At 38.2% G+C, this 19,268-nt stretch overlaps 2 protein-coding genes across 5 annotated transcripts in view; one reads left to right on the top strand and one right to left on the bottom strand.

Annotated features, from left to right (window-relative positions):
• The window catches only part of PHC3 (polyhomeotic homolog 3), an 87,951-nt gene extending 79,633 nt beyond the window's left edge, over positions 1–8,318 (top strand). The window contains exons 17-19 of the transcript XR_013369693.1: positions 955–1,029; positions 6,109–6,261; positions 6,358–8,318. The gene's annotated coding sequence lies outside the window, so the exon portion shown is untranslated. The remainder of the gene's footprint in view (positions 1–954; positions 1,030–6,108; positions 6,262–6,357) is intronic.
• The window catches only part of GPR160 (G protein-coupled receptor 160), a 46,814-nt gene continuing 28,098 nt past the window's right edge, over positions 553–19,268 (bottom strand). For all 4 annotated transcript variants that reach the window (XM_077880302.1, XM_077880303.1, XM_077880305.1 and 1 more), the window contains exons 2-3: positions 6,095–6,199; positions 553–2,020 (exon numbers count right to left, since the gene is read on the bottom strand). In XM_077880302.1, the coding sequence (XP_077736428.1) occupies positions 932–1,948 (1,017 nt within the window). In that variant the 5' untranslated portion in view covers positions 1,949–2,020; positions 6,095–6,199 and the 3' untranslated portion in view covers positions 553–931. The remainder of the gene's footprint in view (positions 2,021–6,094; positions 6,200–19,268) is intronic.

Genomic DNA, 19,268 nt, shown 5'->3' with positions numbered 1-19,268 from the left:
TTTAGAAACTGTGACCTATTAGTATCTGTGTCATTTGACAAAATGACTTCAGATATTCTGCCATTTAAATGCTTTGCTCCAGCAGTTCTCACCTGAGGGCTGGGTGGCTCTGCCCAGCAGGGGAGGTTTGGCAGTGTCTGGAGATACTCCGGATCTGCGTGTCTTGGGCAGAGGAAAGGCATGCTGCCGACACCCTCCAGGGCACAGGACAGCCTCCCACAACAAAGAATCATCCAATCCAAAATGTGTATAGTGCTGAGGATAAGAAACCCTCCTTTTACAGTGTGTGATACATTGTCAATGTCGTTATGATTTGACATGCAAGTATGTGACATATAAGTTATAAATGAACATGAATCTGGTATGTTGTGGAAAGAGGCCTAGTCACTACTCCCAGTTCTGTAAGGTGAGCAACTAAAACTTTTCTTCCAGGAGTATCTGCATTAAGAACAGAGAGATATTTCTGAAAATTACCTAAATTTAAGTTGAGCTAATCTTCCCTTTATGTTAAACGAATATAATTTTAAGAAAATGATCGTGATTTTCGTGCTCTGAATTTAATAAAAGTGTTTATTTACATTTGTTATATTATTGGCAGAGAATCTCAGATTTACATAACAGTTTTGCATCCAGTCGTTTTTTGGGTTACATGAAATCCGTATGGCCAAATATTAACTTCTTTCACTTTTGTATTAAATTAATATTGGTAACACACAGTGTTCCTGAACAGGTATACAAATTTTTCTTGGAATTTTTTTTTAATACAATAGCTCCCAAAAGACACATTCTGAAATGGTATGAAAGTTGGGGCTGGGGAGGGGAGCTTCAGTCCAGTTCAATCTTTATATGTCCTGAGTCTTCATTCTTTCCCGTTTGTGAAATTATGATTCTTACTGTAGTTGTCATTTTAATTAATTTTAACATGGCAACATTAACAAATTATTATTGATATAGGCTTTTCAGTTTGCTCAAGATTCTGAATTGTAAGTGGAATGAAGCAGCATTTCCAGTTGACGAATGGATCCACAGGTAATGCGAAGTCTCTTAAATTAAGCTTGTGACAATTAAACCAATAAACTGTAGCAATGAGAAAACTATTGACAAAGTACAACCACGGAACATTCATCTCAATATATGCTGGAATCTGGACTTTAAGTAAAAGGATAATTACTTGAAGTAGTACAAATGGTAACCAAGTGCCGAGAAAACAGATAATGAACTTGGGCAAGAGCGTTTTTTTAGAGCTCAGAGTATAACTAGGATGGGATGAAAAGGGAAAATATAGGATAGTCTCATTCATATAGGAGGTCATCCTAACAGCCTGTACCAAGGCAATAACTTCTGCCCGAGAGGTTAGAAACGCCATAAATAAAACTATCACCATGAAGAATGACAGCCAGTAACTCTGAATGCTAATATAGAAAGGACACTGATAAGAATAAACATTCTGTGCCTTCAGGCTTTGGTAGATAGCTGGATCTCCCAAAACATAAGCAAAGACTGAAACCCAAATTAAAATTACTGTCAAGAAATAAAATAATTTTTGACACTTAAACCCAAGTTTTGTGGTTTTAGAGAAGTTTAGGTAATAATCTATACAAGCTATCAGGAAAACTGGATAATGCAGAAAGCCATAAGTGAAAGAAATAATTTGAGTAAATAGGCAGATGTGGTATTTAGTAAACCTAATGCCTAACAGTACAAAATCCCTGAAATAGGATATAATGGAAATGTTTACTAAAAGTAAAAGATCGATGAATACTAGTGAAATGCAAAAATACTCCATAAAGTTTTGATAGGTGATTTTTCTTCTCATTCCTAGTGTGAGGATATTCAGTAGTATTTTCCCAAGTATAATCAGAAACAGCAAACAGTTACCATCTAGAGGCTGATTTGCTTGATGTAACTGGTACTGAAAAGAGCAGTTCTCTGAAGAAAGAGCAGTCATGGTTTTAGCTGAATTGCAGAAGGTCTGCTGAAATACATAGGCTAAAACACCATTTCACTTTGTTTTCCATCCCTGTAAGGAAAGATGAAAAAGAAAACTTGATGTGACGTCTAATTTAAAACTTTATTCTCAAAGAACTAATTTAATCCAGTCATCTCCCCAAATAATTACAGCTGACCCTTGAACAAGGAAAGGGTTAAGGGTGCTGATCCCCTGTACGGTCAAAAATCTATAACTTTTGACTCCCCCAGAACTTCCCTACTAATAGCCTACTGTTGACCAGACGCCTTACTGATAAGTCAGTTAACACATATTTTGTATATGTGTTATATAACTTATTACTGTCTTACAGTAAAGCAAGCTAGAGAAAATAGGCAAATCATAGGGCAAATACATTTATTATATTTATTGGAAAAATCTGCATATAAGTGGACCATTGCACCTCAAACCTGTGTTGTTCAAGGTTCAGCTATAAACATATAAATAGAAATTTATGTTTTTCATAATACAGAATGTGATCAGAAGGAATTAATGTGTACCCTTCTGTCGTTTTTTTGAGACCCAGATGGTTGGGAACTCTCAGATCTCTAAGTAAAATGTTACATATAAATTACTATAACTTCTATAAAAATACAGGTTTTAATAACTTGTAGAGATAAGAAAAGTACTTCTATCTACCAGAACCAAAACACAGGATTAAAATAGCAGCCTGAGAGTAATGCTCCATAACAATCACTGATGGCTGTTAACTCAGTTTCACTCTGACTCCAGACAATGAACATTACCCCACCCAGCTTTCTGTCAGTGAAATTTAGGAGAGCATTTTGCTGCAGGATCATCATCCTGAAACTCAAAAGAGTTAAAGCAGACAGTAAAGCTGAAGATATTGGGTACATAGGTAAAGGAAAGAAAGATTTCTCTTAGGTACATGATCTTTCAGATCTGGCACCTGGACAGACAAGGGAATCTGGGTAAGGAATAGAGACAGACTATGGATACCAGAGAACATTAAGAAGTGCTAGGTAAAAAAGGAACAGGAGTTGAGGCTGGAGTGACTAAGGCATTTGGAGGTAGGAAAAAGAGAAGACGCTGAAAAAGCAAGGCCAAAGGGGTAGGAAAGCAGAAAAGGATGGAAGGAGAGGTGCCTGGCTAGCTCAGTTGCTGGAGCATGTGACTCTTGATCTTAGGGTCGTGAGTTTGAGCCCCATGCTAGAGGTAGAGATTACTTAAGGAAAAAAAAAAATTTTTTTTTTAAAAGGATGGAAGGAAATTCAAGAAATTTATCATTAAACAACAACAGTAACAAATCCCCTCACAAATGTCAACTATTGGAGATGGGCTAAAAATGACACATGGTACATCTTTTTTTTTTTCCTTTTCCAAATTTTTATTTAAATTCTAGTTGACATATAGTACATGGTACATCCTTATGATGTACTATTTGCTATTAAAAATGTTTCTCGGGATAGGAGGAAGACTTAGTTTTCACTTTGCCTCTTTTAAACTCGTTAAATGTTAAAGCCTTATGCATCAACATATCTAAGGGTGCACATCAGGTTATTAAGACAGTGTTAGAGGACTCTGAGTTTCTCAAACTTTGAGGAATAAGTAAAGGAATATCACATCTAAAAACTAAAAAAACGGAATTTCCCTAAAACCAGATAGATAATTAAATAATTTCAAGGGAGTAGCTGAGGATATTGTCAGAGGGTAAAGAAAAAGATCCCTGTGAGAGGTGGCTATCAGTTCTCTGGACAGACTGAACCCTAACTTAGTCTTCTTTCCACGTTGAGAAGAAAGTTCAACTGATTTCTTGAGCTTCTGTGTCCATGTTTTCATTGCCCAGCTTTAGCAAGAATCCTGCTAAGTGAGGTTAGCCAAAAGCTGTCACCCTCAGTATCTGGTCAGGTTCCTCATCCTGCACCATCCTCCAATGATGACCTATCACCCTGGCATGCCTTTAGCAAGAATCTCTTATCATCTCTGATGTTTCCTACATAATATTCCACCCAGTAACCACCTTTGCTCATTAGCTGTGAATTCCCACTATTCCTTGTTGTATTCAGAGTTGAGCTCAGTCTTTGTACCCTGCTGCAAAATCCTATTGTAGTGGTCCCTACACCTACCGCAAAGGTCCTGGGTAAAGTCGGCCTTCCCATTCTTTAGCAAGGGTCATGAATGATTTTTTCTTTAACATCCTGTCATGGCTGTAAATCTACCATGTCAAAAGCTGTCTTACTAAGGTATACAAATTTATGTATTCACACACACACAGTGTATATGTGTAAAGACAGTTATAAAAAATCAGTTAACACCTTTTTTCATAACTATTGAGGAACTAATAAGTTTTTTTGTATGCTCAAATTTTTTCCCAAATATATATATATATATATAAATTCTTTATAGTTTAAATATGGGACACCTGGATGGCTTAGCAGTTGAGTGTCTGCCTTTGGCTCAGATCCTGATCCTGAGATCTGGGCTCGAGTCCCGCATCAGGCTCCCTGCATGGAGCCTGCTTCTCCCTCTGCCTGTGTCTCTGCCTCTCTGTCTCTGTCTCATGAATATATAAAATAAAATCTTAAAAAAAGAGAAATTTATAGTTTATATATAGTTTAACTTGACCCAGTGCCAAAAAGTTCCATTCAGATTTGATGTAAAAGACATAGAATCATGGCTACCACCTTGACAAATGCCACTGGCCCTGTAAGTGGTGGTGTTTGGATAAGAAGTCCAGATGGAATGATAATATCTGAAGTTGTTCTTGTGCCAAGGAAAAAAAAGGTCGTGCCAAGGTTAGTTCAGGATTGTAAACAAGGCAAATAGAATAGGTTCATATTTATAAAGACCCATCTAAAAAATATCTTTAGGATAAAAGAAATAGAATTATCTGTATAAAATGATTTTATCCTTTATAACTCATCCAAAAATAAATAAATAAAGCTAAAGAATCCATGTTTTAAGTGGTCAGCATCCAAGGGATATTTCTGGAGCTTCCATAATCTCATTGGCTTTTAGAGAGGGGCCAACCGGAAGGACAAAGACAGGAAGAAAGTAACCGAGAAGGATGGTCACCTACAGCCACCAAGGCACAAGCCATGAACCTCTTTAGAAGAGGAGTGGAAAAATGAAGAGAAGTTTGAAATGGAATGTGTCAGAGAGTAAGAAAGCTGTAAGAAACTGGAGATGAGGGGGAAAAGGCTCTGGGAAGGTACGAAAGGCAATAAAAAGTAATCAAAAGGAAATATATAGGAACACGAGGATTCTAGTCATTTTACAATGGTTCCTGAACATCGTGATCCTGGAAACCAATCAAAATTTTCTCAGGATACCGATTTTGTACCACACTTCCCCATAAACCACTGAAAGTATTCAAAATTCCATTTTGTTCTTTATTTTTTTTTTTAAGATTTTATTTATTTATTCATGATAGACCTAGAGAGAGAGGCAGGCAGAGACACAGGCAGAGGGAGAAGCAGGCTCCATGCCGGCAGCCCGACACGGGAGTCGATCCCGGGTCTCCGGGCCAAAGGCAGGCGCTAAACCGCTGAGCCACCCAGGGATCCCTATTTTGTTCTTTAGACAGCCTCCCAATACAAGACGAAAAACCCTTTGTATAGGCTACCTGAACTGAATTTTGCCTCGAAAAATGTTTACATTACCACCAGAGATCCAGAGATTTGTGAGATACAGCTTGTTTCCTGAATGATTTTTTAAACTACATATAAATCAACTCATATGTTTCATATATAATGTGAATAGTTCAAGTGGAAGTCCTTTTAAGGCATCTTTGGGCTTGCTTTCCGATTCTGGCCAGTTTGGAAGAATTAGCAGAGCCTTAGAGAAACAAACCATGATTTCTTTTCACTGATCCAGTCTCTGGTTTCCTATTTAAAACTCGGTGGGGCACCTGGGTCGCACCTTGGTTAAGCATCCGACTCTTGATTTCGCTCACGTCATGATCTCAGGTTCGTGGAATTGAGCCCTGTTGCCCTGTGTTGGGCTCCGTGCTCAGGATAGTCTGCTTGTCCCTCTCCCTCTACACTTCCCCCAATGTTCACTCTCTTTCTCCCCTCCTCTCCTCTCCTCTCTCTCACTCAACAACAAACCCAATTAATTCTTAACAACATGACACAACATACTTACTCTGCTTTCTCCAGCAGGTCTTTCTTGGCTGATGATCTCCGTTTTACTGCCTTCAATGATCTTACTTTTGATACCTGGCGTTCCAAAATGCCACGTGAATAAGCTCTGTGTGAAAGACAGAAAACATAAAAAACTATCATCAATAGCAGTCATAATGGGAGTTCAGTGTAAGTAACTGGCTCCAACTCTCCTGTTTAGAGAAACTACAACTTTCTGTGGGATTAGAGCCAGTCATTAACTGCTTATATTTTTTTTTTTTTCAGGAAAAGGAAGAAAGGGGATACGTTTAGGTTGAAGTCCCCCCAAAGACCCTGAGATGTGGGTATATAGAACATGGCATCTCTTTAAAGAAGTCTTGCTTGCATTGCAGTTTTTACCTCTAGGCTTCAGAGTCTAAACCAATAGTTCTCAAACTATTTGGTTTCAGGACCTTTTGACTTGTTGCATGTTAACATAAGCAAAAAATAATAATAATAATAATAATAATATTAAGGAAAAATTACTGTATTTTCCCAAACAGAAAAATTTAGTGAGCAGAATGGCATTTTTTTCACATTTCAGAAACTGCTTTGGTGTTGAGCTCAACAGCAGGTAGCTGAATTCTCATCTGTAGTTGATCAGTTGTGATATCACACATCATGTAGCTTTTTGCAGAGTCCTATGTACACAATGAGAGACTTGAGAATAAAAATACATAATACTGTAGTCCAATAGTTGTGTTATACAGTCTCAAAAAAGTCTGACAGAACCATTTGCACTAAAGAGCAGTATGTAGAGAGGAGCAGGGTTAACCCTGTGGTCTACTCTTGTACAGAAAATGGAATGAGCACTGTAGCTAGATTTGCTGATCCCAATGAACGGAGAAAGCCTATAGCAGAAACAACATACTGACCCTCTTCCAGGGGTATATGTACCTTTTACCTAACCCTTACAACAATCACAAAAGGTAGGTATTTCTCCCCCATAAGGAAATAGGCATAAATAAATACATTTCCTGAGGTTGGATGACTAATAAACGTTGGAGCTGAGGTTCAAGCTCAGTTCTGAATTCAAAGCTCATGTTCTTCAGTAAGCTACATTATGGCTCAACTCACAACTGGAATTGTAAAAAAATTTATGTATTTGAAACAACTTTCTGAAAAGGTAACAATCCAAATAACAGTGACTGTGTTGATTACTGGTACCCAAAGGGCTGTAACTAAACTAGTCTATGTGGATAACGTAATTTTATTCCTTCAAAAGGTAACTATAAATAAACTTTTCAAAATATTGTCCTGGCTTGATGTGTCAAAACTCAGTGAAAGAACAAAATGTCATTCAACTCTGACAACTTTTGAAGAAACATGTTTTTATACATTTCCACAGTATAATTAAATTCAATATAGGAAGTTAAAATACAGGAAACAGGTTTTTACTTGTTTTTAAAAATACATAATATAATTTACATGGCACAAAAGTCAAGTTATAGAAGTGTATGCTGTGAAAATTATTCATCTTTCCCACCCTTTCAACACCCCTCAGCCCCGACTCCTCACGATCCAGTCCAGTTCCCTCCCTAGATAAAACTATGGTTACCAGTTACTTGTGTATTTTTCAGAGATACTCTAAAGCAAGGTTTTAAAAAGAAACTTGATATTTCCATGTTGTTAAGGCACCTAGAAAAGAATTCTTGACATGCCCTTTCCCAAGTCTCATTCATAGACTGATAAAATCACATAAGAGCTGCAAAGGTAGAGAACACAACAGAATACAAACTCAATGATTAGTTAGATCAGAGGAGTACTTCCCACCAATCCCAAACATAAGGCTGGCCATGAGGAAGGTCAGCGAGGCTTGGCAGGAAGACCGGAGTAGGGATTACCTCAGAGTAGGGTGACAGGTGATCTCTTCTTCCTGGAGTATACAATCGCGGTGCTCACTCCTACCTACTTCTCTGTGTCTAGGCCCACGGGGAGATTTCAGTTCCTTGACCCTTACTATTAGGTGGGCCCACGATGTGGCTCTTTCTAGCCAAAGGGCTATGAGGCCAAAGCATTTAATTGCAGAGGAGAGCCCTTCAGTGCTCTCTCCTCCTGCCACAGGGAATAAAGAGGCCACGTGTTCCAGATGGTACGGCTTGAAATGGTGCATCCTCTGTCAACCTGGGTCCTTGAGTGACTGGAGCAAAGCCCCTGATGATTCACAGTGGATGATGTGAACAAGAAATAAAAGTCTGTCGTATCAAGCTGCTTGGATTTTGTGATTATTTCTTATGGCCTATCCTAACTCAGTTTCATGTACTTTGAAATTTTTCAACAGCATGTATTATTAATATTATCAGAATTTTAAAAAGCTATAGTAGAAAACTACTTTGAAAAGTAACAGTGCGGGATGTCTGAGTGGCTCAGTGGTTGGGTGTTTGCCTTTGGCTCAGGTCGTGATCCCAGGATCCTGGGATCGAGTCCCACATCGGGCTCCTGTAGGGAGCCTGCTTCTCCCTCTGCCAATGTCTCTGCCTCTCTTTCTGTGTCTGTCATGAATGAATAAATAAATCTTAAAGAAAAAAAGAAAAAGTAACAGTGCAAATGTCAGAAAATTGGTAAAGTAAAAATTCAGGTTTAATTTCCCTTACATTAACTGCTTTTGCATTGTTTGGTTCTAATTATATTTGTCTGCATTGGAAAAGAAGGTCTCAATTCAGTGACCTAAGTTTCTACCTTAAAAAAAAAAGGCGAATTAGACCCAAAGTAAGCTAAAGGAAGGCTATAAGAGCAGAAAACAATGAAGTTTATAAAACAAAGAGAACAACCAATGAACCAAAAGCTGGTTCTCTGGAAAAACAAAACAACAAATTGATAAAACCTCAGCCAAACTAAGTAAGAACCTGCCAAAATAAGGAAAGGGAGGACCTCACTACACATCCTACAAACATTAAAAGGATAACAAAGGACAATTACGAATAATCTTAATAAATGAGACAACTGTCATGAAACAAATTTCTGGAAGGACAATACCAAATCTCATTCAGAAACATCCCTAACAATCTCTATTAAAGAAACAGATTTTGCACTTTAAAATCTTCCCACAAAGAAAACATAGGGTCAGATGTCTTCATTGCTAAATTATATTAAACATTTAAGGGAAAAATACCAAACTTACACAGATAAAGATAGAAATGCCTCCTAACATCCTTGACCAGAATCTCCGTGATACCAAAAACAAAGACATTTTAGGAAAACTAAATTATAAATCAACATCCCTCAAGAACATTGTCCAAAAAAACCCTTAAAATATTATCAAATTAAACCCATCTATATATAAAAATAATAATATACCCTAATACATCACAGCCAATGCAAGCTTGGTTTAACATTAGAAAATCAATATAATGTAATTCACTATGTTACCAAATTAAGGAGAAATACTGTTAAGATAATCTGAATTGACACAGAAAAAGTAACAAAACCCAACGTGATTAAAACTTTCACAAATAATAAGAGGGAACTTCCGAGCCAGATAAAAAGCAGCTATAAAGAAACCCTAAAACCTAACCTCATGCTTAGTGATGAAGGAATGGCCTCATTTTCCCACTTAAGATCCACCCTTCACTCCTCAACATTTTTTTGGAAGTTCTATCCAGTACAATAAGGCCTTAAGAGGAAATATAAGGCATGCAGACTGGAAAGAAAGAAAACTATAATCATGGATCATGTTCTTAGAAATCTAAACCTATAATAAAGCTACTAAAAGTAACAAATTTAGCAAGGGCACAGGTTTTTAAAAAATCCTATTTCTAGACACTAGTGATAAACAATTGAAAAATGAAATAACAGTAGCAGTGCTAAAAATTTGAAACATGGTTAAATTTGACAAAGCACATGCAAGCACAGTATTTTGAAAATTTTAAACAACACAAATCAAAGATCTAAATTCACACATATACCATGGGTTGGAAGACTCAGTATTTTTTTTTAAGTTTTCTTTTTTCATTTTTTAAAGATTTTAAAAGATATATTCATGAGAGACACAGAGAGAGAGGCAGGCTCCATGCAGGGACTCAATTGGGACTCCGGGGTCATGACCTGGGCCAAAGGCAGATGCTCAACCACTGAACCACCCAGGTGTCCCATGAAGACACAGTATTTTAAAAAAATATTTATTTATTCAGGAGAATACACAGAGAGGAGAGAGAGAGGCAGAGACATAGGCAGAGGGAAAAGCAGGCTTCATGCAGGGAGCCCGACATGGGACTCAATCCTGGGTCTCCAGGGTCACACCTGGGCTGCAGGTGGTGCTAAACCGCTGACCCACCAGGGCTGTCCTAAATATTTCTTTTTAAAAGCATTGTTAGGAAAAAGGAAAGCTACAGGCTGGGAGAAAATGTAAAATGTGACCAGGGACTTGAATCCAGAATGTAAAAGGAGTCTCACCACTAAGTAAGACAATTAGCCCATTAGAAAAATGGGCAAAAGCTTTGAACAGACACACTGAAAAGACACAAATGCAAATGAAAACCACAATGAGATACCGCTGCACACCCACTAGAATAGTAAAATTTAGAAGACTGACAATACGTGTGATGGCAAGGAAATAGAACAACTCGACCTCTCAGACCTGCTCCATCAGTTTGGAGCTTTCTGACAATGTTAAACATTCAATTCCCACTTCATCCAGTAACCGTACTATTAGCTATTTAGCCAAGAGAAATGAAAACATATGTCCACAAAATGTGTACACAAATGTGCGTAGCAGCACATTCATGGGTCCAAACTGGAAATGTTTCATACGTCCATCAATAGGAGAATGAATAAACAAATTGTAGTGTATCCATACAGTGTACTTCTCGGCAATTAAAAGGAATGACTAAAAAGGATATGTGCTACACAGGGATAAATCTCAGAAATGTGCTGAATGAAAAGAACCCAACACAAAAGAGTACTGACTGCATGGTTCCCATCATATGGAATTCCAAAATAGCAAAACAAATCCATAAACCAGACAGACCATGAGGGAAAATCTGAGGCCAGGTGGTGGCAAGAGGGCACCAGGCAACTTTCTGTAGAGACGCAAATGTTCTATATTTGGATTGAGGTGGTGGTTCGACTCTCTTGAGAATACATTTTTCAAAATTCAAACTGTACACTGAAAATGAGCGTACGGTTTATTTATTTTTAAGGATGTTCATCTCACAGTATTGGATATACAAGTGAAAGCCCGGAATTAATTTAAATACCAACAATAAGAAACTGGCTATATAAATTATGATATAACTTCCAATGAAAGATGGCATTTTGAATAAATACAATTACCTCTACTCGTTCTCATACTGCCACTAAACTAAGTTGAATTTGTACCCAATTCTAAAATGAACAAACAAACCTAATTTGTCACAGGTGAGGACACCAGGAAAACAAGTCACTACGTTTTTAAACTGGTAAAAACAGAAAACAAAACACTTCCTTATTTCTTCCCTTTCTTTTCTTTTTTCTTTCTTTCTTTACCACTTGGTGACAAGAACAGTAAGTGAGGGGATATTTACTTTTATAGAAGCACTCTAATTAAAGTGAAAAAGGAATAATAAAAAGTGAAAATCACCATTCTGTAACTCCTGATGTATTAAATGGAAGCAGCCAATGATCATCAGCAGCTACTAACAACCAAAGGAAGAGATGGAAGGATGTACCACTACCTATGAAGTAGACTTGCTGAAAACGGAACCTGACCAGGCCTGCAGATTCAAATATTTAACAAAAAAAGAAAAGAAAAGAAAAAAACATGTTAAATAACCCCAGAAGATTCAATAAGCAAAATCCAGATGGTACTCAACTCTCCACGACAAACAACTTATCTGCTCAATAAATTGTCTCAGTAACAAAAGATTAAATGAGATTTCAGATAATATCAAATAAGTGCAATGTGTAGAACTTATCTGAGTTCAATGAAACAAAAGAATTTCATTTATAAGACAACTGGAAATTAGAACACTGCATAGAAATTTGGGGGTATTAATGAGTTATTAATTTTTTGGCATTATAATGGTATTTTGTGATTGGCTAAACTGTGGTCCCCAAATTCATATGTGGAAGCCCTAATCTCCAGTACCTCAGAACGTGACTGTGTTTGAATATGAGGCCTTGAAAGAGAAAATTAAAATGAAATGAGGCCACTTGGATGGGACCTAGCCCAATCTGACTGGTATCCTCATAAGGTGAGATTTGCACACACACAAGAGACACATAGGCAGGGCGCACACAGAGGAAAGGCCACACAAGGACATGCTAGAAGGTGGCTATCTGCAAGCCAAGGAGACAGGCCTCTGGAGAAACCAAATTTGTTGAGGCCTTGATCTTGGACTTCTAGCCTCTGAAATTATGAGAAAATAGATATTTAAGCCAGTATGTAATATTTTGTTATGTTAGCCCTACACAACTTCTATGGCAACTTAAAAGATGTAAAAATACATAATGAAATATTTAGATGAGATACGTTCTCTGGAATTTGCTTCAAAACAACACAGTATATATGTCTGGCCGGGGTGGGGGTTGATGGGAGCATAGATGGGGCAGGACTGGTCACAGGTTAATGGTAATTCTATTTATTTGTATGTATGTTTGAAATTTTTCATGAAATTTTTTAAAGGCAAAAACCTACAAGGACAAAAGAATTTATAGTAGACAGGAGAAAAAAAAAAAAAAAACAATTAGATCCCAGGTCCCTTCTCTGATTCAGTACAACAGATGACTACCTCTCCATGGAATAAGAATGGAGGTTTTCTCTGGCAAGAGTAAAAGGGATGTTCTCTGGACCCTGAAAAATTTTGAGAATGCTGAAAACAGGGAGACTAAGACAAAATACACATGTTAAATGTTGAGACCTGTGCAGCCGCCTTTTCCACTTTTGGGTTTTAGGAATACCATTATCACAAAAATATCTAACGATATTGAGCTTGAGTCTTCTCTAAGGAAATATACTAGATAGTGCCCTACTGACCAATATGACTAGACATCCAAAGAACCAGACATCCAAAGAAAATCTCAACTATGAAAAGTCAAATCCACAAGGACTGAAAAAGACAACTTGGAGGAAAGAGAATCAATGTTAGAAGAAAACTTTATTTAGAAACTCATTGCTTTCAGGGAGGAAATACTTCATCCATGAAACATGAAGAGAGGCAATTTAAAAATGACAACAGAAGGGATCCCTGGGTGGCGCAGCGGTTTGGCGCCTGCCTTTGGCCTAGGGCGTGATCCTGGAGACCTGGGATTGAATCCCACGTCGGGCTCCCGGTGCATGGAGCCTGCTTCTCCCTCTGCTTCTCCCTCTGCCTATGTCTCTGCCTCTCTCTCTCTCCTCTATGTGACTATCATAAAAAAAAAAAATGACAACAGAAAACAAGAAAGCACTCTTGGAAAATAAAAATATGATCATGGCAGAAATGATAAGCTGAACATGAGTTAGAAAATTCAGGAAATTCCCAAAAACAGAATAAGGTAAAGGACAAAATTAGATAACCATTCCAACAGGTACAAAATCTCAATAATGGCTGTCACAGAAAGTGAATGATCTAGAAGGGAAGAAATAAAAGAAAGGGGCTATAACATTTTCTAGAACTAGTTTTTCAAGAGTAAGAGAGTCCATCAGTGCCCACACCTTGATGGAAGAAAACAGACCCACATGGAGGCACATCATTAGGAATTTCAAAACAGTAAAGAGATCACTAGTTTTCCAACAGAAAGATAAAAAGAACAGGTTTCATTCAAAGAAATGAGACCTGGATTAGATATCTTCAAAACAGGTAAATTAAGGGAAAGAAGAAAGCATTTACCTGCCCCATAAAAGAGGGCCGCCTGGATAACCAAGTAGCATATGAGGGCAAGTATCTCTTTAAAGAGGATTCCGACTTGCAGAATGTAAAATAAATCGTAGACTTAGAATTCCATCGTTTTGCAACCAACTCTTCTTCCCCAACCTCCTACCCAGGAATTAACAGATAGGAACATTAACCAACTATCACTATCATCGTCACAACAGGAGAGAAACCAGACGTTCTCTGTCTCCTACAGACTGACCCTGAGTCTGACACAATCTCCAGATCAGCTGCCAATCTGAAAGAAATACAGAGGACACGAGGTGGGAGCAATTCACATCCCTATCAACAACTGAATGAACAGTGGTGTATCCACACAATGGAATACTGCTCAGCAAGAAAAAGGAAGAAAAGTATCGAAACTTGCAACAATAGGGATGAATCTCAATTCATCTCATAGTTATGTTGAATGAAAGAGGCCCAAGAGGGATGGATCTCAACATAATCTCATAATTATGTTGAATGAAAGAGGCCACGCCCAAAGAAAAAAGAGAAGTGTGCACTGCATGATTCCATTTATATAAAATCTTAGAAAATACACACTTGCTGTGATAAGGGAAGCAGATCCTTAGTTGAGAGGAGATCCAGAGAGGCAATGGGGAGAAACTACAAAGAAGCACAAGGAACTTTTGGGGGTGATAGTTGTATTTACAATCCTGATGCTGGGGATCTTTTCGTGGGTGCAAACATAGGGCAGAAGGTAGCAACTGTACACAGGAAGTATGTGCAGTTTACTGTATGTTAATTATACGTCCATCAAGAAAAGAAATACAGAGGACAGAGGGAAACACTGGGTGGTACCATGAGTGCGTCATCAGCAAAAGTTCCACTGCGGAAAACTCGGAAGGTCCAATGGTTCAGTTCTTCAATAGAAAAACAAGGGGAAAACGGAATGGAGAAGCAATCAGCAGAGTCAAAAAAAGAGACTGAAGACATGTCAGGGGCACCTGGGTGGCTCAGTCTGTGGAGTGTCTGGCTCTCGATCTCAGTTCAGGTCTTGATCTCAGGTGGTCGTGAGTTCGAGCCTCATGTTGGGCTCCACGCTGGGAGTGGAGCCTTTTTTTTTTTTTTTTTAAAAAAAGGAAAGATCTCTCAAATAATTTTTTTAAAAGAGTAAACTAGAGTCTCCAGGGATACGCATTTGGGTGATAAAACGGTTTTTTAGAAATGCAAGAAAGTGACTGCTCTATGAGCCGTGTTACTCTGGGGAAAGGGAACTGGGTATGGGGAGACGTCACACAGAAGGGCTGTATGGGACAGAGGCCTAGTTCTTTATCTGAGTGGCAGTTACAAGGGTATTTGTCTCATAGTCCATTAAACTATACATTTTTATGTATGGCTCTCTGTGTCTGTACTTCAGTTTTTTAAAAGAAGATCTGTAAAAAATAAAAGGGTGAGAATGGGGTTGGGCTCCTCAGCAACACTGGAAGCCAGAGATACCCTTAACTCTAAGGGGTAAGTAGTTCAACCAAAAATCAAACAAGAAAAACTAAAAAACTTTGCGGGCATAAAAAATATAGGCAAAATCTAAAGGAAACAAACTGGGGGTGGGGGATCATTATAAAATGTTAGTCTCCCTAACTATAAAGTACTCTTGGATTAAACAGGAAAAGAAATCAAAGTTCAAGGGGTGCCTGCCTGGCTCATTTAGTAGGGCACATGACTTAATATCAGGGTTGTGAGTTCAAGCCCCACATTGGGCATGGAGCCCACTTAAAAATAAATAAATAAATAAGGGCACCTGGGTGGCTCAGTAAGTTAAACATCTGCTTTTAGCTCAACTCATGATTCCAGGGTCCTGGGATTGAGCCCTGCATCGGGCTCCCTGCTCAGCGGGGAGTCTGCTTCTCCCTCTCCCACTGCCCCTCCTCTCATCTCGTGAGCTCACACTCTCAAATAAATAAAATTTAAAAAAAATAATAAATTAAAAGAATACCAAAGCCCAATAGTGAGATATTAAAATGAGCAAGGGATTCAAAGAGGCAATTAACACACATAAATAAAATGGGTTGTTAAACATATGGAGAGATGGTCAGCATCACTTACAAAAAAGAAACATAGAAACTTAAACTATACTGTTTGCTTCTTAAAAATGATACTGTTTGCCTCCAAAATTCATCAACAGAATATTTTTCTCTGTGAGGCTGTTGGAGTGTAACTGGTATACCTCCTGTGAAAAGCAATTTGGTTGGGGCTCCTGGGTGGCTCAGTGATTGAATGTCTGCCTTTGGCTCAGGTCATGATCCTGGGTCCTGGGATCGAGTCCCACATCAGGCTCCCCACAGGAAGTCTGCTTCTCCCTCTACCTGTGTCTCTGCCTCTCTTTTTCTGTGTCTCTTATGAATAAATAAATAAATAAAAATCTTAAAAAAAATAAATAAAAGCAACTTGGCAATATCTGTCAAAGTTACAAACACAGTATAAATATTCTTCGTGGGCAGCCTGGCTGGCTCAGTGGTTTAGCGCTGCCTTCAGTCCAGGGCCTGATCCTGGAGACCCAGGATTGAGTCCCACATCGGGTTGCCTGCATGGAGCCTGCTTCTCCCTCTGCCTGTGTCTCTGTCTCTCTCTCTGTATGTCTCATTAATAAATAAATAAAATCTTAAAAATAAATAAGTAAGCAAATAAATAAATACTCTTTGAGCCAAGAATTCCACTCCTCAGGATTTATCTTACAAATTTACTTGTATGAATGAAAAATTGGGAGTTTTTAAGATTATTCATGGAAGTACTGTTCATGGTAAGAAAGGAATGGAAATAATCTAAATGTCCATCAGTAAGAAAACCGTTAAATAAATTATGACACACATAACCAGTGTAATAGAATGGGGCTGTCTTTCAAAGATGAGCAAACTCTCCACATACTGATGTGGACATGTCTCCAAGATACACTGTTAAGGAAAAAAAAGCAAGACACAGAAGAGTACACAGAATGCATCACCATTCTGTGTAAAAGGGGGGAGAGAAAAAGGATAGTTAAAAACATATTCCTTATATGCATAATGAAACTTAAGGACACTTAACAAGTTAGAAATGGTTATATAGGCTCATATAGGTTAGAAACTGCCTATCTGGCAATATATACATTTTCCCTACTACTAAAGTCCTCCTAATCACATGAATGTATCAAGTATTCCAAAAATTAAATACACTGAATAAGGAAAAACTAAGTTATTTACAATTGGTACAACTCTCAACTTACAAATGATTTAAGTACTCAGTTTAAGAAGCTTTGAAGCCTTTAATGTGAAAAAATTTTTTCTTTTTATTTTTTCTTTTTATTTTTTTTACATATATGTATTTTTAATTGGAGTTCAATTTGCCAACATATAGCATAACACCCAGTGCTCATCCCATCAGGTGCCCCCCTCAGTGCCTGTCACCCAGTCACCCCCACCTCCCGCCCACCTCCCTTTCCACCACCCCTTGTTTGTTTCCCAGAATGAGAAAAATTTCTGATGCAGAATTCTATACCCAGCTAAATGGTCAAATAAGTACTTTTTTTTTATTTTAATTTTTTTCAAATAAGTACTTCTACAAAACAAAGCCATCTTTAGGCATGTGAGGTCTTAAAAATGTCTGCATCACTTTAAGTTCTCAGGAAGCCAACAGAAGGCATATCCCATCAAAACAAGAGAAGAAACTAAAAAACAAAACAAAACAAAACAAAAACAGAGAGAGAGAGAAAATCATGGAACCAAGGCAATGGAGAATGCATTAGAAGAGGGGAAGAAGGCTCCTGAGGTGGAGAAGGAGGGCAAAGTGTATTTATACACCAGATGTACAGCACTCCATATAAATCAGAGTAAAGCATACAGCTACAGGAGAAATTTCTAGAAGATGGATATCCCAAGTCCCTTTGAGTGTACCTGAAGAGTGTTACAGAATAGGGAAGAGTTTAAGGCTGAACTAGCGAGAAATATAAAGAAATAAAGAAGAAAAGAAACCAAGGGAAAACAAGCTGTTGAGGAAAGGAAATGTAATGGTAATACACAGGCGACGGTGGCTAGCCGGGGACGGTTTCTGCAGAGTCCTCAAGTCAACACTTGACAGTGCTCTAAACATGATTAGAACATAGTAATCTTGACGGCCCGGGGCCTGGGAAGTGTGCATGGGTATTGCAATGGTTGTGGGGCTGCCCAGCAGGACAGAAGAGGCTTAAATCATCACCTTCCCCTTAGGGAGTAAACAGGTAATGCTTAGAGGGAGAAATGCCGTTTGTGTAGTAAGCATGTTACCAGAGGTAGGAAGGTAAATACCATCAACGAAAGGAACTGAAGTTGCCTGTGAGGAGCCAGCAGAGAAAGGACTTTTTTTTTTTTTTTTTAAGTCCTGAATAAATCTGTGACCCAACTAGACACTCCTTTGAATAAGGCACCTCTGTTACTTGGGTAAAAATCAAAGTTATATTTGAAAATGACAATAAGGAAATTTTACTTTAAGACATGAGTCTGAAAAAAAAAAAAAAAGACATGAGTCTGTATTCATCTATTTTTAGGGCACACCGTTCCCCAACATTCTTTATCTCAAATCAGGATGCTGATGGCCCCCTGCAATCACTGTCCTCAGTATTAAACATGTTCCACAAAACCACCATCTAGGTCATGCTTCCCGTCATGTCAGTTGGTCTTGTTACTGCTCGTGTGAGGTCAGATCACTTGCCTGAGGTGTCTGCTGGGCACCTTCTCCCTCCTGTGATCAGTAAGTAACCTCCAGGGTAAATCTGGGAGACGGTGACACTACGCTGCTCCCCAACAAAGTTTCACCTCATACATAGTTTATCGTCCTTGCCTGAATCAATGACCATATGGGGAATTGCAAAACAGTGATTTTTCTAATTCTAGGATTCATTCTGCTTTCACAAATGGGCAATTGTTTTTTTCCTGGAACTATATTTTGGATTTGTTTTTACTCAATGTGTTATATAATCCACTGCCATCATTTTTCTTGTGAATGCCCAAAGGTTTTCCAAATTTCTCCCATTAGAGTTCTTTCAAGCTAGCTCCTGTGTCCTCTTGATATGTCTTGGGCTTTAAGTGCTCGTTTGCTTTCTGGCATCTTGACCTTCTGCTGACCCAGAGTCATTTTTTTATTTTCAAGGAACCCTAGTTCCTTTTATTGGAAAAAAAAAAAAAAGGTATTTAGACAGCAAAATCTGAGCTCAAGGTATGCACCTTGCACTGGGGTGTCACTGTGTCTAGGCCCTTTCAGTAGGTGGAGCTAGAAACTCATTTTTTTAAAAACCAAGAGTTCATACTGATGATAACCTCCAATTCAAAGCCAGCATCACAGGATTCCTCCTCTCACCTTACCTCATTCCAAAATTTT

The sequence above is a fragment of the Canis aureus genome, chromosome 31, assembly GCF_053574225.1.
Source record: "Canis aureus isolate CA01 chromosome 31, VMU_Caureus_v.1.0, whole genome shotgun sequence".
NCBI lineage: Eukaryota > Metazoa > Chordata > Mammalia > Carnivora > Canidae > Canis > Canis aureus.
Note: the sequence above shows the minus strand (reverse complement) of the source record. Positions and strands in the feature narration are given on the sequence as shown.